Source organism: Apteryx rowi, unplaced genomic scaffold (genome assembly GCF_003343035.1).
Source record: "Apteryx rowi isolate R43461 unplaced genomic scaffold, aptRow1 scaffold_3, whole genome shotgun sequence".
NCBI classification, from domain to species: Eukaryota; Metazoa; Chordata; class Aves; order Apterygiformes; family Apterygidae; genus Apteryx; species Apteryx rowi.
This window is the reverse complement of record NW_020449418.1, coordinates 10,252,601-10,276,969: the sequence shown is the minus strand read 5'-3', so window position 1 is coordinate 10,276,969 and position 24,369 is coordinate 10,252,601. Positions and strand designations below refer to the sequence as shown.

Below are 24,369 nucleotides of genomic sequence, written 5' to 3'. Positions count from 1 at the left end.
TATTTCTTCTCTCCCTACTGTCACCATGGAACTGAGCTGGTGCTTTTCTGATCCTATGATGAGTTAGTTCAGGGAGTTAAGAACTGGCAGAGTGCCCCTAAGCACCAGGGTAAGGGCAAGACCGCATCCTTAGTGGTGATCATGCCAGAAATACTGGTGACAACTAGTTCTTGCTAACTACCATTTCTGCAGTGTCCACTGCCTTCTGCCACAGGGTAATACTTATTTTTAATTTTAAAAGGTTCTGTACTGCCAGGATTTGCTACTAATGTTCATTTTTCAAGTGTAGTGGAAGAACCAAAAAAGAAAATGATATAAAAAGGACAGATAGAACAAGCGCAGAGGAAGTTATCAGGCAAAAAATTTGGATGGCAAAAGGTATATATCCTAGTTAATTTAAACTTGTTAAATGATCACTTTCCCCATGTGGGGTACTGATCAATGATGTTCAAAAACCTCAACCAGCCATCAGAAAATCAGACAGAAAAGCAACACACTAGTCAGAGGTATAATCCAATAGCGCAGTGCCCAATTTATAATCCCAAATATAACAATAATACTTGAGGTTTTCTGTAAAATGGTAAGTTTCCCTTCCTTCCAAGAATGTAGTGAGAATTGGCTAGCGTTTGCTTTCTCTCTCTCTGAAGAAGCAGATGCTTTGATTTCAATTACTTTTATTAACAAAATACACAGCACTTACACTTCTAAGAAAAATGGACAATAACACGATAAAGTTGCAATCAAATGGGCTGTTTGGCTAAATCTGTGCTAAATCTGTGCCAGGGGAAAAGGGTACCACTTCTGGCCCATCTGCAACTGCTCCTCCCTGTCCTGTGCTCAGAGACAGCAGCTCCTCCCCATCCACCAGCATAACTTCTTCTGTAATTATTCCCTAGTGTAGTTCTGCCAAAGTGACCTGGCTTAGATATTAAGAATACCTGAACTAAAGTAGGCATCCCAAAATAATTGGTTTGGAAGGCAGCCACATAAGCAGTATTTCCGACACATCTAAGAGAACTGTAACTTTCAGCAGAGGACAACACACACACATGAGCAGGATGAGTAAAGCAACCTCTTCGTTCTGCTATGGTCAGAAAGAGAACATGCGATCTTAACCTAAGATGAAAGATCTTTAGTTCAAGTCAATTAAAGCAAGGATGAAATTCAAAAGGATGTTCTCAGAGTCTAAAACAGATTGTATTTTTGGGTACGTTTGTGAACTCTAAGGCATACTGTACATACAGCTATCATACTTCAATTTAAGACTTGAAAAAGATAARAGGTATAATTGTCCCCAGATGGAAAAAAATAAAATCCCCAAACAGAATGAGCAAAATAAGCATATAAGTGGGTAAGTAAACATTGAAGAGGTACTGCCTTGCTTATCATAAAACCATTTTCCATTCCCAGTGTTCTTCTCTGTCCTCACACTTATGTCAGACTAAATTAATTTAAAGTTAACAGAATAGAATCTATTTGACTTCATAGTCTATCTGTTGTCTGTAAAATATACTAGAAGGCCCTGTTCTGTTAGCTTAAGGCCATGTTTACATTAGTGTTTTGGTTCAGAGCAATAGTGCAATTTAGAAGCAAATCCTTCCCCCTGCCCCTCCCTTCCCGCTTACTGTGCGATGGTTTTGTTCACAGACTGATTTTTTGTACACGTGATCTGAATTCTTTCTGAAGAAAACTTAACTGGAAACGGTGCTTCAGATGCACAGAACATGCTTCAACCCTAAGGGGGACACAGGGGTCCATAGAAATGACAGCTCTGAACAACTTCAGCACACATGTGGCATGGATATTCAAACCCAAGAGGCTCCACTAAATCTAGTCCAAAATAATATTGCTGCATAGCAAAATGTGTAGATGTAAGGGCCGCAGGACCAGCTGCTTCACTCTACTGATTTGCTACTACTGAGCCAAATTACTAATGTAGACTTTCCCTAATTCAGTGACTCGAGCTAGAACAAGTGCAAGTCTTGTACACTTACTTGTGCTACATGTGAACAGTTGCCCTGAATTAAATTAGAAGCAATTCCATGTACAAATGGGACCCTAATAATCAGTCATTCATAAACACTGCTGATTGCTTATTTCCTCTATTAAAATCTTGCAGAAGTCAATGATAAACATTTCAAAAACTGCTTCTTATTGTAAATAAGATAAATGCATTCTACATAAAAAAATGCAACTGATACATAGCAGCAGACACCACTTCAAAACAGTTTAGCGCCAAATTTTGCTTAAAGTAGAAGGTGAAAATTGTTTGGGGAAAACAGTTAATCAACAAATTACTTTTTGACTATGTCTGCAAAATATATCCCGAGGTCTGCAAAATGTACATTAAAAACTTTTAATGCACACATTTAATCAGAAAGAACAATACTTCCAATAGCATATCACTTAACACCAGGTGGGAGCACTGCTCACTACAGGTAGCACCAGCAGATATGTTTAAATGCTGCTTAACAAACATATGTTCAGAATACCAAAACCACAGTACTGCATGGTTTAAGTTCAAATCAACACCATTAAAGAAAAAAAAATACCAGAATACAATATAAATCCTAGAGTCCATCTTCCCTGCAGCTTGCACTAAGATCCAGCTTACTCCCTTTGCATCAGTCTGGGGGCACATGCAACCCTGCTGCCACACACCCCTGGAGCTGACTGATTTGATTAGCAGAACAGAGTGATTGGATTAACAGTCGATGAACTGTTGTAGACTGAGCTGCTGCATCCTTATGGCACAACCAGAGCAGACATCTGCAGCATGGGAAGCTCAGGCCATGGCTCCATCTGTATTATACACATGTTGTCCTGGAACTCAGAGCTGTATAAAATACCTATTAGATGTGGCCAGACTACTGCCTTTCTGTCAAGTTAGCTGCAGCACACGATAAAGCTTTTGTGATACTTTTATGACAGCTCTGGGAAGAGAGATAAAACCTGATCTGGCCTAAGGCACGCCAATACAAAGTTAACCCACTAGAGTGTCTTCTGGCAACTAGGACCAGCAGGATGAGTTTACACAAGATCAACACTTTACAACTGCCAGCCGCTAGCCTTTTTGATCCAGTGCTGGGAGCCTTACGGCCTCATCCTCCCAGCCTCCTGAGGAAGCAGTCTGTGCAATAACATTGGGACAGATCTGTGCAGGTCAGACAGGAGTCAGACACAGGCTAAACTCCAGTTATACTTCCTGGGGTCCTCCATATCAGCAGCACAATAAAGAACTGTATATCTCAATCCTCTTCCCAAAAGTTAAACCACCATGTCAAAATAACTAAATGACAAAAATCAAGATACTTATATACTTGATCTCAACCTGACATATCAACATGACAAATTGGAACCTTCAGTATTGGGAAATTTCATAAAGATAATAAATTTCAATGTTTCTGTACAGGACAGTTAGAAGCATCTGGCAAAAACTGAATCAGTTTTAGGATTTAGAGAATATTTCTTGTGGAAAACAAGCAGATCAACTGATTGTTTCAAGATATGAATTTGATTCCAGAAGCAAAAGGAGGAATGGTTTCAAAAATACACCTGGGACAAGGGATTAACAACAGAACAGTTTGAGTTATTTTACCGGTAGATATTGTAATAACACTAAATAAAGATAACAGAATAGAGGATTTTGACACTTCTAGGGTCAAGGTTAAGAAACATGAAGGCAATCCTGAAACAGGCCTGACCAGTAATGTTTGGTTTAGATCTCTGAATCATTAGTTGCTTCAATCATGAGACAACAGGGATTGAGTGAAGTCACTAGTGTTCTATATTCTATATTTCTAAGTGGCACTATTTCTCCTGAAAACACCATTTTCCCCCTCAACTCCCAACTATTGGAAGAAGTTTATTACTCTAGATGCAGCAAWACATGCTCACTTAACGCTTGCTCTAGCCAGTGTCTCTCATCTTCACCTGTGCCTACAGCTCCATCTGCCTCAGTTATCAAATCAGAATATTGGATTTCTGTAGCAAGAAGCCCCAAATTTTATCATACACATAAAAAACAAAAACAACAACAAAAAACCTCAAACCCTTAGTTTTCAAGTCTCACAGAATTTTACCTCATTTGGAGGATCCAGCCTTCAAAAGCAGCAAAACTAACTAAGCTCCCTTAATTTCAAGATCCCAAATATCTGGTCTTGTTGAAATGTAGTCATTGACTCTATGGAGTATTTGTTGTGAGTTTTTAAAACATATCCACCTTTATTGAAGTGTATGTATATGTATGCATAGTCTCTAAAATACATCTTCACAGCAGTTTTCGATTTATTCCTTAAGTAACTGCTAACAAAGACTATGAAATAAACTTTCAAAACAAAAACATCTTTTCTCTTCATAAATTGTTCAACTTCCAATCTTATTCTTCACTCATAATTTTAGTAGTTCTTTAGTGCCAGTCATATTTGTCTTTACACAGCCTAGGACAAGTCACAAGCAGCACTATATCAACTAGTTGCAGTTAAAAAACTTTCAGAGAAGGTGGGGGGGGGGGTTAAGCTATGTAAAAATCTGATACACAGCTGACCGAAGAAATTGCTAACAGAACTAGATAGCCACCAAGACTAAGAAACAAAAAGTTACTGTGGCTGAAGTATAACTGGACAAGTTATATAAATGCCAAAAACTTTCATATATCTGTCCCTTTTAATACAAAAACTTATGTGCAAATGTGCCATCATTATAGAAGAAGTACCCATTATTTGCAATGCTCAATGAGATATTCATGGAAGAAATTTAGCTTATGATGTATTTGCCATTTGGTTGCTATGACTTTTTGTTCAATATACAAATCCCTCAAGATTTCATAAAGCAAACCTCTTGATGTATATGTCACTTGACAAAAAATGGTTAATCATATTTACTTATGCTACTACTAATGATGCTCTTGCTTTTCCACTAAGTTGTGTGGCAATGGAAGTTTGCCAAAATCAGTACTTGTGAATAAGAAAACAATACCAGCAAAGAGAAATCCATAAATTGAGTTCATGAGGCTATATATGACATCTCGCTAAAATACCGCAGATTTTCTTTGGTTGACACCACTTTAAGGCCAGAAGGAACCTGATCATTTTGTTATTAACTTTACACCATTTTTAATAACTTGCATTTGAGCAAGATCTCTTCCAGAAGGATAAAATCTTAATATTAAAAGAATCAAAATTTATATTCATCTGATAGTTGGTTTCAACAGTTTAGTTTCCATTATTGTTAAAAATCTGTGTCCTGCTTCTTAGTTAAATTTGTTTGGATTCAGCTTCTGGTCATTGCTGCTTGTAAGGCTTTTCTCTCCACCACTGAAAAGTGCCTAATCACCTGGCATCTTGTCCTCATGCTATGCTGTGAAGTCACTGTAGGCAGGTCACCTCTCAGTCTGCTTTCATAAATGAAGATGACTGAGATTTAACTCTCCTATTAGAATGCATTTGCTTGACCTTTCCAATAGTTTCTTTGCAAACTCTTCACATTTCCATTACCTATTTTGAAAGTTCACACCGTAGTTACATTGAGGCATTCTAGTATTGGTTTCACCAATACCACATACACAGGCAAACTCTCTACTTTTTTGCTAATTAATGTTTGCATTTTTATTCACCCCAGATCACATTAGCCCTTTATGCCACAAGAACACAAGTTTACTTTCCTCTTACCAGCACACCTGTGGCACTCTTCCATACTTCTACATTTTCTCTCTTTTTTTCTTTCTTTTTTTTTTCCCTCCAAGTTTTATTTTGATCAAAGATTGTCCATTCTTTTAGAATTCCTGAATACAAGTTATACAAGAGCTAACTTTGTGGCTATCTGCAACATTCAATTAATGTTCTGGCCTACAGGTCATAATTAAAGTTTTAATTCATCCACTGCATAAGTTTCTAATCAAGTTGCCTATAAAAATACAAGTGTTTCAGTCAAGCTTGTAATTCATCATCAACATTGTGACTGATATCCTTCCATAGTCTTAACAAAGACAATAGACAAAATAATTTAATTACTGCATTCTCATCAACACAAATGGTTCCAGAGAACCATAGCTGTGCCATGTGCCATACCTAGACTATACAGTAATTTCCTGAAAAGGCATTTCATGAAGTTTTATGCCTCACACATTCAAAAATCTGAGCATCACCGTGCATGTAATTTCTTTATGTTTTATATAAAAATACTAAGCATAATCAGAAAAAAGATCTTTGGAAGCCTTTTTCATGGAGGCCACAAGAGAAACCTTGCAGGGGAGGAGGAGAAGCAGCCAGTGACACAGTAACTGCTTTAGAGAATTAATTTACTGGAGAAACAGTTTGCCTGAGATTTACTTCCTCACAAGTCATCACTGATGATTGATGCTAGAATGCCAGCACCACAGATCTTTCCAGTTACAATTCACATAGAAATAATCACAGCAAGTTGTAGTGGTACAAGTTAAATCCTATTGCAGATTTTTTAATCAATTGCCTTACCTTAATTAGAGAAAGTTAGCTATTACACAAATGGTTAGAAAATCTTACTCATCAACTCACTTTTTGTGACTCTTCTATTTACAAATAGGTAACATCTTACAAATATCATGCACAAAAGCAGAATGAAACTACTTGAAAAGTTATTAAAATGTATGTACAACTAACTACTAGATATAAACAAACTCCTGCAACAATGTATCGTTACCAAACACACGCTGTTTCTTCCTTTTGAAATAAGAACAAGTAGCATTGAACAGGCTTATCTCCTTAAATGAGAAAGGCCTTGATCAAAGGAAACTACTAAAACTACTAGCATTTCATTTAAGATGTGCATTCTGGGCAGTCAAAGCAATTGCATAAGCATTACTATGTTATTCTCACTAAGTTATCAAAATTTTCTCATCACGAGTTACCAAAAGATCTCAGCATCACTCACACATAGAATACCAAAGGAAATTCTTCCCATCTCAAATTCTTTAGTAATAGCTATAAACCAGAAAGCAAATTCTGGACCTTTTATTTCAAAGGCAAATATCCCATCTGTAATTGTCAAATCCTGCTGCTGCTATCTCTTGACTGTAGCCACGAAAAGTACAAGCCTCAGACTTGTTGCAATCAATACTATCCCAAAGAAAAACAAAATATGGAAAACTGAAAAGTATTTATTATTTGTGACTATGGCAACATAAAACACAGAAAACTTTCAGCCAAATATGCCCATGTTTCAGGGTGTGATAATTTGGGAAAAAGTAGTAACACATTAAAGCTACTGCACAGTAAGAGTTTCAACAGCTTGACTAGTATTCACTTAAAAGATAACGCCAACAGAAATAGTCACTTTATTGTGCAGCTAGAATAATAGAGCAGCAGATGAAGAATTCATCAACATTAAGCATTGAGACTGCAGACATTTGCTTTCAAAGCAGAAGACACTGAACGTTAAACAGTGCTCAATTACAAAGACTCCCTATAAAGGCAAATGACTGATACAGATTTAAAATATCTTCTCTAAGGAATGCATTAAGGGGAGAACAGCTCATAGCACAACCACTAACCTACTGTATTCCAAATAACCTAGAGAAAGCGTCCATATACTTTTACGTCTAAGTAACTTCAGAAGTGGGAATGATGGCAAGGAAGAGGAGAAAGAAGGAAAGAAGTATAGGTCAGCTGAAAAGGGAACTTGGTATGCTGTGGTTAAATTATCAAACTCCACTTAATTCTACAATAATATTTTAATCTGCGAGAACCAAATGATGCCTTTCAGCAGCCTACTGCTTGCAGAAGGGACAGTGATACAAGTCTGCTATCAGAGATCTCTTGACCAAGCCTCTGTAATAAGGGACACCAGACCTCATATCAGCTCTTAGCAGCTTGGCAGGTAGCACTCTCTCCTTTGGCTTTTCTCTCTTAGAAGTTCTGAGGTGCTTGTCCTCAAAGGGGATTCAAGACAGCTTTCTCTGGAATCATGGTTTTTGAGAAGACAGAGTAACTCACAGTTACGGGCTTCTCACAGACTTCTCCCACCCTGATCACATAAGTTCAGGATAAACACAGAGTTAAAGTTTATTCCAGCATGACATAATTCAAGCTTCTGGATACAAGACCATGACTTCATTTTTGTTTTCAAATACAGAAGAACACACAAAACAATTCTAGATCACATTTAAGAGTGACATTCTTTATGGCTTTTTCTGTATTCCTGACCTCAATTCCAACATATCCTAGATGAACATGCTACACAAACTGTGGGTCCTCAGTCACTCTGCCTGATATATGACTTCTCTCAATACTTGATCTAATCCTATGCTGAAAAGCTGGTGATGTGGAATTACCCCCTTATCAATCAACCACATGACGCACAGCTGCCTCTTCGCTCTCCTTCCTGCATTCAGTTTCTCTGGGGGATTTATTAGTAGATGATCTCTCTTCCCATGAACTCTCACCTGGAAATAGCTGTTTCTCTGGTTTAAATCTCCACTCTCTTCATATCTCCCTAGCTTTTAGTCTAAACCTAAATTCTTGTTTTGTATCTAATGCAACTGCAGCTTTCAGGACTCCCCTCTCCTATTTCCATTGTCTTTTGTATTGGGCTGGGGGACGCAACTATAGCTGCAGGATAGCTAGTAACTGTGCTTGGCAGAGATTCTTCCAGTCTACAAGTTCTTAATGTTTATTTGTAATCACTAGGCAGTTCTAGAATGTTCTTACAATGTATACATTTGTAAGAATAAGTGAATAAAGGAGTCAATCAAAAATAAAATTGACCTGCCTTATATTGCCGCAGTTAACATATGTTTAACCCCTGCTGGCATAGTCTATGCGAAAATATACTTCTAATAACTATCTCTGTCCTGAAATGTATCTAGTGCTTTAGGCCTGACACATACTCCTAAATATCAATTCACATAACACATTACACTGAATATTACAGGTCCTGAACCAAAGCAAACTCATGCCTCTAAGATTTTCTTCTGTCTTCTGAAAATATGCTCTTAGTCCTGCCTGTTTACCGATCCTATTCACCATTAGTTCATACATGAATGCTAAAAATAACAGGCACTAGAAATTAAACCGATCCATCCTGCTGTTAGCAGATAAAATGTGTTGTCCCAACTCAAAATCCCTCATGCTTTGGCAATGAGAACAGAAGTAGCAGGAGAAGTGAGGTGTTTTAGGCTTGGAAAATGGCAAGTTCAGTAACAGCAGCTTGTGTTTAGATAGCTCTCCTACTCATTTTTCTGTAATTCAAGCATTAAAAGAAAAAAAAAAAATCTAGAAACACTTTTTCTATTACACGGTCAAAAAGAATTTCTGAAACAATAGAGATATAAAAACCTCCTTCAGAAGAATGTTTTATTTGCCATCCTCTGAATTTAAGTAAGATCAGGGAAAATATACTCAGTTTCCAGAATCTGATGATGATAAAAATAATAATGTTATTTGTTATCGACACTTCTTCTCGACCATTACTTGGGTCTGGAGAACACTGTCTCAAAATTGGCCCTGTAGCCATTTCACTCTTAGTAAAAACACTTAAAAGTTTGTCCTTCAACATCCCGTTGCCAATATTAAAGAAATCTAAACTATTTGTTCTGTGGGTTCTGCCAATGCTCTTTAAAGTCTGAGGAAAGCCAGAGTCCTAACAAAAATTGTGGTTCAAATCTTTGTTCAGGCTGAAATAGTCTAGCACTACAACTTTAACAAATTATGACCTTAGGAATGAAGTAATCAAGAGTTACCTTTCAAAAATCCAAATTTCCTTTTCTACTTGCATTTAAGCTTTTTCCCCTCTAAGATGTCACAAAATGACCTGTCAATCTTCTATCATCACTACAATAATATTTATAAACAAACTACTGTGTGCTGTGTTCCAGAGAAAGATTTTTTTTTTTAATATATTTTCAGCAGACATGGCTACTTTTTCAGTGTTTGAGGCATTCCCCTCCCACCCACACAAAACATGAACATTTCCTTCCCATGTAATAATGCTTGTGTATATTTTAAATGCAGTCGGCAGACCTTAATGTTAGCTAGTAGTTTGAGAAAGCCTGGAGTTAATAAAAATCCTTCAAGATTTTCCCATTTTCATTCCTCAGTACTGGATCAAAATTCTTTGATAAAGAGAATAACAGCAATTTAATTTTATATTTATATTTCAGTTGTGTAGTACAAAAGTACCTTCTCCCCCAATAATGAGCAATAGTTAAAAATATTTTCAATTAACATCTTACTAACAGTACATAGAGATACAAAACAATTCCGTGGTCAGTCACTTCACCYTCTTTCTCCTAACCTTATCTAATTAAATTTATCTAAATTTGTTTGCAGCTTTTAATGATTTTTAAAAGTCTAATCTTTTAAGTGAGAACTTTTTCCAATTTATTAGAACAGCCTCCATAATTTGTGACAGGATTTTGAATTCTCAGTTTCCCTCCCTTCTCACATAAATACACATATCACCCTTCTTCAAAACATAGCCTATTCACAGTTGCTAGATCCAAGTGTTGATAAGTCTATTTGATAATGTCAATGGATTGCCCATCACACTATCAAAATACCCTCCTCTCCAAACTGATGGTCTCACCTAAAATAGTAGAAGTAAACACTCTATTGTAAACATATGCTGCCTTGGAAAAAAAACCTCTTAGGGAAACGGAAACACTCATGAATCTGATTTTCAGGGGAGGAACGGTGATAGGGATTGGAAACTGGATACCTTGACCTAGATAGAATACTGGCACTTTGAAAGCTGTGAAGGCATAATAGTGAACCTGCAKAACTTATGGAACAATGTTTCAGAGGCAGATAAAATCATTGCTAGATTAAGGTTAATGGCAGAAGAAAGCTTATATTGCTTCCTATACATGTATTATGCTAACAAAAGGCCTGTGACTCCCATAATGTTAAGCTCCAAAACCAAACCAAAACAAAACTCCACAAAATAAACATGCTGTAACAGTAGTTTGTCTGGAAAAATTCATCTTTTTGATATCCTGCCGTAGACTGGTAGAAAGAAAAATGTCTCTTTTTAAGATAAGGGACCATGGACAGTCCCTAAAATCACATACACACAAACACATACAAAAAACCTTTAAAAGTAAAAAATATTTTCTCCTAGATTTCTCTTCAGAGGGGATACTCATTGTTTCTGTATACGAAACAGAATGCAATTTCACATTCAGGAATCTATCCTTTAGGACTAGACAGGATTCTGCTTCACTTCCCTTTTGCCTTCCTCCAGTAAGATGCCACAGAATTCTGGAGGTGTCAAGAAGATTCAGTTCATTCAGAAATTGGCATCTCAGTTTCTGTTTTTTAAAAAATACTTGACTTAAAAGCATTTCTGAAATAGAAGCAGTCATGCACTACTTTTTAAAAGCTCTTTGAATGAAGATTCCAGTCTGACCCTTGAATAACTATTTCTAAACATGAGATGACAATTTAAAATGATGGTATGCCTACACAACAAAAATAAAAGTTTTTATGTAATCCTTTTGAGTTTATGAAGAGTACAGATATAGGTTCCTCACAAAAATATTTTTCTTGTTTTCTGGATTGGGATGTTTTATCTTTTATTTATCTTCTCTTTTAGTTGTTAGAAAGCAGAATTTCTTCTTTAAACATGCAATCAGGTAAGGAATACATGGAAGAAGAGATGATGTCTTAATCCTTTGTTTTGACACCACATTATACTTGATTACTGTGAAAAGATTCATGTCATAAAACAAAGGCTTAAAAGCTTCAGGTAGAAAAGCTTTTGAAGCAGATGGACTCTTCAAAACAATGATATTGTCCTCATGTAATTTAAAACAATTCAAAAACAAGGAAAGAGAAACATAAGCAAGCATGAAACAAAGGTTTTAACTCATACGCTTTCCAAAGTATTCTATAAAAAGTAACTGATTAGTCTTTAAGAATTCTTGATTATATAATTAATTATCTCAGTATCTTATTTATATACAATTTGTAATTACTTTCATGCATATAAGCTCAATACTCACTCTTCAAAATAATTTCTAAAAATAACACATTCCTTCAGCTAGCTTCCCTACCTCTGTTTTTGTTTGAGTTGAGGGGACTCCAGGTTGTTTCCCTTGTCTTCATTAAGCCCACATAACACATGCTGCTACTGAACTGCAGGAACTTTCACCATAATTCCACTTTCTCTTTATTTCAGCAAAACTAACCACCACTGTTTCTCCACCTACTTTTTTCTGCCCTGATCCACTTCCATCATGCAAGCATATGTTTGCACAAGAAACCAAATCATCTGAAAATAAAAAAGTTTGGGGGGGATGAATTCATTTTCAGGTGGATCCATTCACTGATTTCGTTCATACCAGTTTCTGGAGAAGGAAGGGATCAGGTATGTTCTTTACAATAACATTGTCAAGTTATACCAGATTCAACAGAATATGAAACAAAGATATTAATTTTTATGAATTATAATTGGGAAAACAGGACAAGTTTTTCAAAACCATCTAGTCTGTCGAGAAAAAACAAATAAATAAATCTTAGACTCCCTCAGAAGAGAAGAATAGGTGGCATGCCTTTTTTAAAAGCATATTTTAAAAGAAAAGAAAAGTTGAAGAAAAGAATAACCAACATTACCTAAGGCCTCTGGGTATGTGAGATTTCAGATTAGAAAAATCTTCCTCACATTGATGGCATGACTAATTTCCCTTAAGATAGTAAAAAGCATGCCTTTAAAGTCAAAATCTACAGGTAATCAGAGAATGCATCCTGGTGACTGATTAGCAATAATAATAATAGCAAGGGAAAAAAATAGAACCATTTTGTTACTGAGGTAGCAAGGATCAGAACATGCAGGCTCATGAACTACATGAGGAGGTACAGCAGTTTGGACACAATTTCCAAGAAAGCTCTTTAAATATTCATTACTGCTTTGGATTGCATCTAAATTTGTGCGCTTATTTTAGAGCTTCAATTCTGCTCACAGCAGCACCACTGTAATGGTAACAGTAACAATTCATTTAGTCAAATTTTTAAGTAAATGTAAATATAAAATTAAATTCTGTTCTGTGTAGCACTAATTGTACTTTACTAAAGTATTAAGAATACTATCAAAAACTATCACAAAAGAGCTTGAAATGTTCTGAATGCAGGCAAAAGTTTTTTTTTTTTTTTTTTAAGTATGTGTTAAAAACATACTCAATTTAATCACTAGGTATTCTGAACACACAGGTGATTCTGGCCATTACAAATAGATGACTGGATTCATTACCAGCACCTGGAAGGGCAACTATCTATTTTTAAAGATTAACACAAAAGACTTAAAAAAACATGACACTTTATAGAAATAGATGGACTATTTTTGCAAGGAGTTTGCACTATAAATTCTTTGAATACAATAAAGTTATGCAGCAACAAAGGCAGGAATAAAGACAAACGCATAGGGATGATGCAACTCACACCGTTTCTTCGAATTAGGGTTTGAAAGCGGAACATACTTGTCTGTTTCAATGTTACCATAGCCTTACTATGACAAAGGAAGTATAATGCAACATTCCTGGAATTGGGCGACTTGCTTCCAAATAATTTGTACTTTATGCAGGCAGGGATTACCAAGTTTAGAAGTTTGGAAGACCAACACTGTATGTCTTGCAAAGCATTCCCTAAATTTAAAGGCTTGTTTATGCAGAGAAACTGACTGGAACTACTTCTGCAGAAAAGCGAGCTGTGAGGCAGTAACTATTACGGAAGAGTAACTCCCCATGGTTGACACTATTCCCTGATGCCAATTTCTCAGCGCAGGCATCCCTAAATAACGTTAATGTTGAAACGTGGAGCTAATTTTATGCAAATTGATGTTTTACATTCTTTTTGTGGTCATAGTTTGGATATCAGGTTTTTCAATCGAAAAGGGGGAAAAATGCTAAGATGTTACATAATAAAAACAGCTCTTAAGTAAAAAAAGCATTCACTGTTACAGTGCATATTTAAACTCACTTTAAATATGAAAAGACATAATAAAAGGGAAAACAGATGCCAGTACATATTATATGGTTAAGCCTACTGATTCTCCACATACCCATTAGAGAATTCATCTATTTCATAAACAAAGTGAGACAGTCATTTCTTCTCTAGAGCATATACTATACAAAAATAATAATTTGAGACCTGTCAGTGAAACCGTACACATAACTAAGGCAAAACCAAAGCTTTTGGTCTAATTTAAATATTCTATACATAAAACACCTGTTTGGGAACAGTGACTGTACTACACACAGCTGAGAGATTGCATGGATTAAAGTGAACACTTTTTTTTTTTTTTAATAGAGACAACATTATTTTGCTAAGCATTTTATATATTACTTCAGTTTGGAAATGAGAGAAATGAGTAAGGGCTTAATATGCCCTGATAATGAAAATGATCCTCAAGGCATTATTTGGAGACCCATCTTTATGCAGGATTAAGAAAAGCACCCCAAATAGCAATATCAAATTCAGACAAATGAAAGGAATAAAAAGTAACTGAGACTGCAGGTGATGGCATGAGAAAAGACAGATGCATACAAAACCTTTTTTCAAAGTCTACTACTTCCTTAAACAGATTGTTAGTTTAGAAGTGAGTAAATGGGAAAGAGGGGGGGAGAGGGGGAGACAGAGAGAGAGAGAGAGAGAGAGAGAGAGAGAGAGAACTTTAAAATTTTTCTTTCTAGAACAAGACGGTACTCAGAGGGGCTTCTTTTTTGAACTTTTTTGCAAGGATCAGTATGTTGAGCCAAGCTACTCCCCATGTAGGACAGAATCCTCTGCTGAAACAAGCTTTACATCTTAAAGATCTATGTAGAGGCTTTGAGGGGACAGGTGGCCCCTGGGTTTGCTTTTGTCTTATCCATTTTCCAACCATTTTAGTCCACCCCCATTTGTAATGCACCATCTTTTTTATACTTCCCACTGCCACTGAGCCCTTCTTGTTTAATCAACTCATCACAAACAGGAAAATTCAGAACCCTGGGGACTAAACTTTTTTTTCCAGTCTGGAAAGTCCCAAAATGCAATTAATGAACTCTTTAAAGTTTGCTTGAATTCCTCAAGTATTGCATGGCATAAACCTGAATACTATTCACATGACAGAAGGATATGCAGTTCTCTCTTCACCCTTTTTGATGTAGCAGAGGATTACAGCTAACAAAAATGATCAGAAATATGTAGCTGTTTCTAAAGAAAAGGAAACTAGACAGACTGACTCTTCATTCCGGGAAAAAGAATGATGTTAAGATTAGAGGTATATGAAATCATGAATGAGAAAATGAACAGGAAATATTTCCTAGAATTCCCGTAACTAAAAAACTAACAAACAAAAACCCACAAGGGGATGCCTAGTGAACTCTTTAAAAATAATATTCTGAAAACAGACAAAAGCAAGTTCTTTTTCTACGTAAAATAGATACCACATTGTATTGTGGAGGGGCTAGACAAATTTATGGAGAACAGAAGCATTAGAGATTATGAGACACCATGGGCTGGATGTCAATTCTAGCTCAGGAAAGTACTGTGTTTTAACTCTTCATTCATTCGCTATTGTCATTTCAAGACAGGACACTACCTAGATGGGTCTTTCGCCAGTATAGTTGTTCTTACATCAAAAGTCACTCAGTATTTTTAAGAAGTGGAAAAACATGGATTAATATTTCAGTGACAATGGGGTAAAGAAGCTTCATGCAAAGGCAACCATCAGATCAAGTGTTTGATCTGGAATAGTCCTTACCTTCTGTTTAATTCAGACCAGTGACACTTCGGCTTCAGGGTCTCAGAGGCAATATTTAAAGTATAAGTAACACAAATATGACTTCTTATTTTAAATTTAAATGTTATCAGGAGTTTTTCAAAGGAAATATTTTCTTATAAATCAGGCAGTTTTCATTAAATCAACATTTCCATGGGAATTTCAATTTTCCTCAAAGTTATTTCCCCCAATCAACAACAACAAAAGAAGACACTTTTTCTTGGTTTTGTCTGATCTCAACTGGAATGTTACATGTTATTTAAAACAACTCAAAGTACCTTGCTTTAACTTAATTCAAAAACAATTTAACTTCATTTTCATACAAGAGTTGATGTGATGGCCTCTTTTCTGAAGCCCTGAAGCTCTCTTTCTCTCCAGAGGGCCATAACCTTCTCCAGAAGATTATGCAACTTCTCACTTTATGCAGACATCCCTCCTACCTACCTGTGCAGGAAGTATACACTGGACATAACTCTCGTTGCATTCTGGGAGAAATAACTTAGGCAAAGATCCTGCTCCTTTGGTTAAAATAGGATATGGAGGTGCCAAAATTACAACAATATGCCACAGTGGGAAAATGCAAGTTTAAGTGTTAATAGTCAGCTCAACTTCACCATTCCAAAAAAAAAAAAAAAAGGCTAGGAAGAAAAGAAAATCCCCCAAATGAAAAATAAAACAACTCCAAAAACACAAAGAAACCCTGTTTGTCAGAATTTCCATGCAGAGAAAATTCTAAATTTTGGTTAGCTCTTAACAGAAATACTTTCAGTGGGGATCCTGATGTTTGAAGATTACAAGAAGGACAAGCAGAGAAGCCTTGAAAACATGTAACACATTTAGAGAAGAAAGCCACCACAAAAATTCCCTTACCTGAGACAAAATGAGATGTTAAAAATGAACACCACCTGCTATAGTCTTCAGATTTAACTCGCCCTCAATGGGACTCAACTATACTGTACRGCAAGGGGTTATTAAGGCAATCACATAGCCAGGACACCAATCCCAGAGCCATGTGATAATGTTTTAAGAATCTTGCCTTCATACTGAAAAAATATTTCCATAAGAAAGTGTTAAAAATCCCAGTGTAATTGATACAGTGGTGCCTAAAGCAAGGATAGGAGGTATTGCACCAGTGTCAGTTTAACCAGGCCCTGCATTAACATTCCCCCCACCCCTTAAAAAACAAAACAAAACAAAAAAAACACTACAACATTAGCACAAGTCTTTTGTGCTACACAATGAACCAGTTGGGGGAACAGATCCAAATTAAAAATGTCCCAACAAAGAAAGAAATACTGAATTCAGTTTCCTGTATCATTTTGCAGCATGATTCCACAAAAGCTTTGCCACACATGGGAGCAGAAAGGAGCAGCCAGGCACAGGAAGACGACTTTTCTGCTTTTTATGGCAGCAGTGCTAACTTATGCAAACGTAACATAAATTTTAACTGTGGTCTGATGGAGCAAAGGACTACAGCTGCCTAAGAATGAGGTGTGATGTTGCCAGTAAATTATAAACTATCACTTAAACAGGCAGTCATGGTTTCACTGCTACCCTTCCTCCTCCCTTTTAGCAGATAAAGAGATTCTGCAGCTTCTGAGGAATAAGTTTAATTGCTTTAATCAGTGCAAAGCTTTTCATTGTGGGGAGTGAGAGGGTTCCTTTTATTCTTCCTTTTGTTTTATTACCAGCTAACAGGCCTCAGAAAGGCTTTTTGAATTACTTGGGAACTGGCAACTTTGACAATAAACAGAAAATAGAGAAAGAGAGGCTAGAAAACAGGGAAAGGTCTTCTTCAAAAAGGATAGCTGGGTTCGGCTCAAAGACCTTGCTGTTGGATTTGATGGCCTAGCATCAGGTGTGATTTCCACTGAAATTGTCTCTTCCCTGGAATTGCAAACTTTTTGTTCTGCTTGATATGATATGGCAAACCCAATGACTACAGCAGAGATGGCGCAACTCAGTGATAACTAGTCACAACTATTCCTACACAGTCACTAAAATGCCTAAAGACTCCTTGTAGCAGTGTAACACTTTGTCCCACTGTCACAACATTCTCTATCCTAAAGCCTGTTTTTATCTTCCCTCTGCTGCACTCTTCTCCCTTCCTCCCCACAGCTATCTTATCAATTGCCTCCTAACTGAGCCCACCGAAGATTAGCTGATTAAGTGCTACAGTATTCCTACCCGTTGAACAAATAAAGTCTTCTAAGCCCTAGAAAGGTCATTCAATCCAATCATCTCGCCATTTTCTGTCTTTTCTAGGAGAGAAGCTTCATGAAAACAACGAATCTAAAGCGTTTCTGGCACAGCCCGCTCTTGCCACCCTCCGGTTTCCCAGCCCCCTCCGCCGGGCCAGCTCTGAGCTCCTGTTATCTCGCAGGGAGAGGATGCAGAGCCTTTCCCCGCCCCGGCAGAAGACTCACCAGCTCCCCACACCGCCTCACCGGAGGACCAGCTCGGCAGCGGCGCTCGTACGGGGCGAGGCGGCCCGAAGGGAAATCGCGGCAGCGGCAGCAGGCCCGGCGCAGCCGCCCGAGGAGCGCCTCGGCGCCCGCCCGCGCCCTCGCCCTCTCCCGCGGCTCGGGCACCTTTGCAGCCAGCAGGCTCCTGCTTCATGACTCATCCGGCTGCTTTGCTGGGTGCTTAACTCCACCCTTCCTTTCTCAAATCGGTTGAAGCAGTTTGGTGTTTTGGGTTTCTTTTTAATTGTTGACTATCAGGAAAAGGATAAAAACCAGCAGCAAAGAATAATAATAATTTTAAAAGCCCAAACCCACCAAAATAGAAAGCCAAATTTAAAAGAGAAAATAAAAGACTGTTTTGGGTAGGATAAGTCGGCTAGAACAAAGTTCGATTACCTCCCGCCCAAATTTCTTTTTACATTTACTTCTCCCCTTCTATCCTTCTCTTCATCTACCTACTAATCAAGCTACTGTAACTCAAGAGTGTCCCCACCTTCTCTCCTGCCCTTTTTAATTCCCCAGAAACACAGACAAAATGGAAAGGAACCAGAACAATTTGGGGAGGGTTGCTTCCTCCAGCTCCGTTCAATGGTCTTTTCACTCACTCGCTTCAACCCTACCTGCAGCTTCCAAAGATTTAAGGTCCTGTTCTGTTTCTCGCCTTCGTTACATTTGGGAACAAATCCTTTCGGATTCAGTTTGTTCACCTCTTCCTCTTCGGTATTCCCTTCCCTGCTGTACCCAGAATGAACAAAGTCGGAGGCCTAGGAGCAGCAGAATAGCCTCATTAAAAAAAAAAAAGAAAGAGGGAACTAAGACCACCATAGATTTTAATTCTGGTTTAAGTCAAGATTTTCTGCTTGCTTGAATCATACATTCTAAAAGCATCTGCATTTTCCATATTAATGAAAGGCCCGTTTGCATTGATTGGTTTCATTAAGTCACAGTGATAAATATCACCTTTTAATCAAATTTGGCAGGTTTTGCTGAACAGGACAATACATTGCTTGTATTTATTAGTGTGATGATAAAGCTGTGAAAACATTTAATTGTTTTTTTCTTAAGCTAAGAAATACATCATTCTTAATCCTAAAAAAATTAAGGAAATTGTAAATTTCTAGGATTTTACTGATGGTCTACATTAGGTTTTATTTAGATATAAATTAGAATTCAGCTAAAGTGCATAAAGCTTACCTTTTTGACTTGTTTGTTTTAGTATTATTTAACTAACAATTAGCTTATGTACTTAAATACTTTTTTCTTTTTTTCTATAATATGCTTTTTTTTTAAATTGATTTGAGAAAATAATAAGTAGCAGGGAGCTAAGCTTGTTTTTGTAAACCACGTGCTTCAGATTTTGGAAGTAAAATATCTTATTTCATACCTACTATTTAGACAGGAAAATACAAGACACTGATTTCTCAAGTCCAAAATAGTTTCTTCGTTTTGAGTCAGATAGTCAATTACCTGAGACAGCTGAATAGGCTGAAATGAAAAAAATCTCTTTCTGAACCTACAAAAAGTTTACTACTATAAAAAGAACAGATTACATACTTAAATCTCAAGTTTACTTAAGCTCAGTCAGTGACTGATTCAGTGGTGTCATTCCTCTAAAAGCACCAGCAGCAAAATACACAGCATTTTATATTTTTCATTAGTTTTAGTCTTTTAGTAGGTTATCAAAAGTTCATATCTTAACGAATTTATTAATATTTTAAGTATATTTTTTCAATAAAGTTAAATCCTTATTTAAAAGTACACCAACCCATATCATTACTACTCATAATTTCACATTAATCTATAGCTTATCTGCTTATTCAGTATAATACTGTCACCTCTATGTCCTATCAGTAAAGAGAATTGTTAAAATTCCTCAGATTCAGTTTTCTTACAGCTGCCTAAGTGTTACTATTTCTCTGTTATACCTTATTACTTCACTGCCTGAGCTTCTCTTTCCAGAGAAAGAGAAGACAAACAAGAAGTTACAGTAGTAAACATGGCTAAATTAAATTCAGACCAAATTCTAAATTTAAAAAAAGTTTAAGCCACTTTTTCAGACTAGCAGTGGGGATCAGCTAATGCACAACAGCTGGGGGCAGCTATTTAAATCTAGGAAATGAACAGCTTAATTAGGGAAATATGTTAAGGAACATGAAGAACCACAAGTACAGTATGTAAGGATTAGTTCAGATAGCCATTTTCAGATCTGTGAGTCTGCTTATGATCCCTTTCACATATTACACTGAAGTGTACCTAATATTTGTAGATCTCAGTAACTGTTCCCATCCTAAAAATTTAGGTATATACATGTTTCAGACAGGAGGGGAAAAAAAAAGCTATTTTCTGAATATATCCCAAAATTATTTGAGACTGTATTTCACAGCCAAAGGGACTATGTGCTTGAGTCTGCATTTTTCACATAAGTTGGAGGATTGGCTTTGTATTCTTTTAGAAAACAGAAGTGAATATCCCACTACTTAGCGAGGCTTGCCAGCATTTACTTTATTCTGAACAGTTTCCAGAAATGCTTTTTAGTGTAGAACCAGCTATAATGGATCTAATGACAACATTATATGTTTTTGTATTTAAAGAGAAGTGTGAAAGCAAAGGGTCAAAGGTAAATATATTTAACTTTTAACCATCAAGTTTTACATTTAGCAGGGTGATTCAGTCACACCAAGAGAGTTTGCAAGATGATAGGCTGCTGACTACCAATAACCACTAATCCATCAAAATCAGCAGAAACAGAATTTTAATGTGATACTAGAGGAATTCTAAAAAATGCTCTGCTTAGCATCTGTCAAACAACTTGAAATCCTGCTGGTAAGTGCTTAGTTAGATAGTTGATCCAAAAGGACTTAAAACACAACAGGAGAAGGGTAAGGAGGACAAAAGTTAAACAGAAGGGAACAAGAAACAAATAGTGCACTATGAAAAAGAGGATTATTTAAAAGACATTTCTCCATCCCTCATTGCATTCAGTTCTCAAAGGTGGAAGAATAGATGCAATTTTTAATAAGCGCTTAAGGAAGTACCACTTGAGAATAATGATTGAAGCAGAAGGGAAGAAAAAACACTGTCTAAAAAGGAAGCCGAAAGAACCGTCTAAAAAGAAAGCGCGGATGAGGATAGAACAAAGGATATGAAGGCTGCATGTAGAAAATACTGTATGAAAACAATTTCATCAAAAGAGAAGAAAAGGTGGTTCCTTAGTACTCTATGCAATAACAAATTTGAAAGTGACTTGGAGTAGAGGGTGGGAGTAAAACTGCCAAACAGACAAGCACAAAAAGCACTGTGGATGAAGAGGTGGGCTACCGCACGGCAAGCACAGCTGTTAAGACAGCTGCCTGGTTCATGCTCAGAAGAACCCTGGTTTGGGAATGTGAACACTAGCTCCTGCCTGACTAAACTCAATCAGGGCTCAAAGAGGGGCAAGGTTACCTTACCTTAAGCCCCAGGTAAGATCCTGGTCTAGTAGATATGCTCAAACTGCATGTAAGACTCAGACTGCACTGAAATCAATCCAAAACTCTACTGCTCAAGACATGCATGAAAAGAATTTAATCAATTCAGAAGAATTAAACAAGGGCAAGGTTACTTTGAGAAATAGCACTAGACCCTCACCTAGATTTTCCCTCAAGCTAAAAAAGAACTATCGTTACACTGGAACTGGACAGCACTGAAATTATCAACTTATTTAAATACTGTCTTCCAGAAAGACATTGTTTCTCTCAAGTACAGTGGTTGATATTTTGGAGTATCTTTATGGTGGTGCAATATACTCTTCCAAACACCTCCTTCCCCAGCAGCTGCCCTGAACTCTGAACTTAAGTTAACAGTAAACAGTGTTTTTCGCATTTGCCTTGCAGTACAGTCCTTACTGTGATTCCGAACATAAGGGCATAGCGCAGGTGAAAAGAGTAGATGCAGACCTATGTTCCATCAAACTTTCCCATAATCTGGTGCAGACAGAGGTTTGGGTAGCTTCCATTAATCTTTAGTGCCTTCTTTATTTTTTATGATGAAGACCATAACGAGGAAAAATGGCAAGCCCTCCTCAGCAATATTCCTTCAGAGCACAGAGTGAATTTTGAGAACACATAATTCTTCAGAAGGCTTCTCTGATTCCAAGACTCTTTGGGAAGATTATAAGCGAATAAATCCTTAAAGACAAAACAATTCCACATAAAAAGGTAGCTTCCTTGGGAAGAAATTGGAGGAGTAAGCCTTATAAAGCACTTGACTGAGCTTCTAGGACAAAACAATTTTTCATACCACCGGAAAGAAGATAGGAGAGCCTTGCAAGCAATCTTTTGCCACCGCTCCACCTACATCTGTTACCACTGGGATTATGTATCTTTTAGAGGATGTCTAAACTCAAGTGTAGAATTTAAGGAAGTACTAAATGCTAGCAGTGGAAAAGTAGTCTACTACTCTGAGCTGCTCTTAGATGAGGTCTCTGACCTGCCTTGGACAGCACCACAATTGCAAAACATTTAGAGCCAAATTTATTTCTTTTAAAGGCTGAATAAGAGGGTGTGAAAGAGTTCCTTCATCATTCTCTCTTGTCTTCTATGAAAAAAAAACCAGAAAAATATGGGAGGAGAGGACAACGCAAGGCCCAGCTGTAGTTAGAAATTCAAACTGAGGATACATCTTACTGAGAACAAACAGAAGCCATTTTACGACGACTTGCAGAAAGTACTACCCATTGTGTACTTGCTCATCTTTGCTTCTTTTCAAGAGTCATTATAAAAAGAAAAAGGCACTTTTTCTTGAAGTTCCCTTCTGTTGCTCCCATGCCATTCCCTCTGCTGGGCTGGCACAGGTGATGTGCAGCTGCATTTTGCACCCATTCAGGGAACTAATTCTGCTGAGAAGCAAACCAAGATAATATTTATGTTTTAGCTGAATTTCTGGACCTGGTTCACATTCACCCATAAAAACAGATGAGCCAGCACAATGGAAGAGAGAGCACTGGGAAAAACAAAACAGAACAAAACAAAACCAAACACCTCTGCCCCCACATCATTCCTGCTGCAGTACTTAACTTATGTCAAAACTACAGTCTAACACTCAGATGGGAATCACTAGTTTGATTTCAAAAAGGAAGAGAAACCGATTCATGAATAAAGAGAGATCCTTCCCCCCATATAAGACCCCAAAAGAACCTGATCATCTTCCTCTGCAGTTTTCCAAAGTGTCGTAAAGCACAAAGGGAGCCAAAAGAACGCCTGGACTCTTTTCAGGACTAACAGATCGTCCTCCATGTGAACAGCACTGGACATCACATGAAGATGGGACTCCCACCCCAGTGAACTGCTATTTCACACAGTTTTACAAACCGGCTTGTTCTTCTGCTTTRGAATTGAGTATTCTGAACCTCAGATGAACAGGTTATTTTGTTGAACATAGTCCACAGAGATACACTGAATCTGGGTTCAGATGTACAATTAGACTGCTGTGTATCAGACAGGTAGAGTATTGGGGGCTGCCTTCAGTTAATCATTTCTAAATATCAACCTGATTTGGCTCATGCTGGGGCAGTTCAAATCAATCTTTTATCTTGCTCTGTTTCTCATATCAGGGAAGTTCTTAGGTATATATTAGTTCATGACAAAGGATGAGAAAAGCATGTGTCTGAAGCATTAACCAGTATTCTTCTAGAACCATCCTTCTAAACAATTGCTTGGGCCATCTTCAGAACTGGTTGTTTTCTTGAAATACCAACATGCCGGGCTGAGTCAGACACATCTCTTGTGGTTGTTTGAGGACTTCCTGCTGATATCTTGAGCTGTCAAAGTATTCTCAAAGTCAGGAAGGTACAACCAAAAAATACCAAGTCCAAAAGGCACGGAGTTCTTTTGATGTATAGCATAACACATGCTTTTGAGCAACACTTGCACTGTGTGTTCTTGGAATTTGGAAAGAATAATTTACACACAGACAGCTGTGAACTGTAGCATTATGTAAAGTGGGGTTCTGTGAAGGGGGCAGAAGGCCCGAGATGGAAGGTGATTTAAATTAAAAATTCCTCTGTCAGTGACGGCATCATTTTTTAGTGTTTTGTTAAGGAGATGTGTGGTGGCATGCTCCTGTTAACATCTGAAGTTTAAGCCATTCAATCAGCAGGGAAAGGGCTTTAAATTAGATCTTGATCATGGTACTTTGA

The 24,369-nt window shown here is 37.2% G+C and overlaps 1 protein-coding gene across 2 annotated transcripts in view; it reads right to left on the bottom strand.

Annotated features, from left to right (window-relative positions):
* CDYL (chromodomain Y like) overlaps positions 1-24,369 on the bottom strand; it is a 105,810-nt gene that overhangs the window by 58,368 nt on the left and 23,073 nt on the right. The window contains exon 2 of one of the 2 annotated variants that reach the window (XM_026069569.1): positions 18,815-18,958. The exons of the other annotated variant lie outside the window; for it this stretch is intronic. Coding sequence (XP_025925354.1) covers positions 18,815-18,958 — 144 coding nt within the window. The remainder of the gene's footprint in view (positions 1-18,814; positions 18,959-24,369) is intronic. 2 annotated transcript variants of the gene reach the window in all.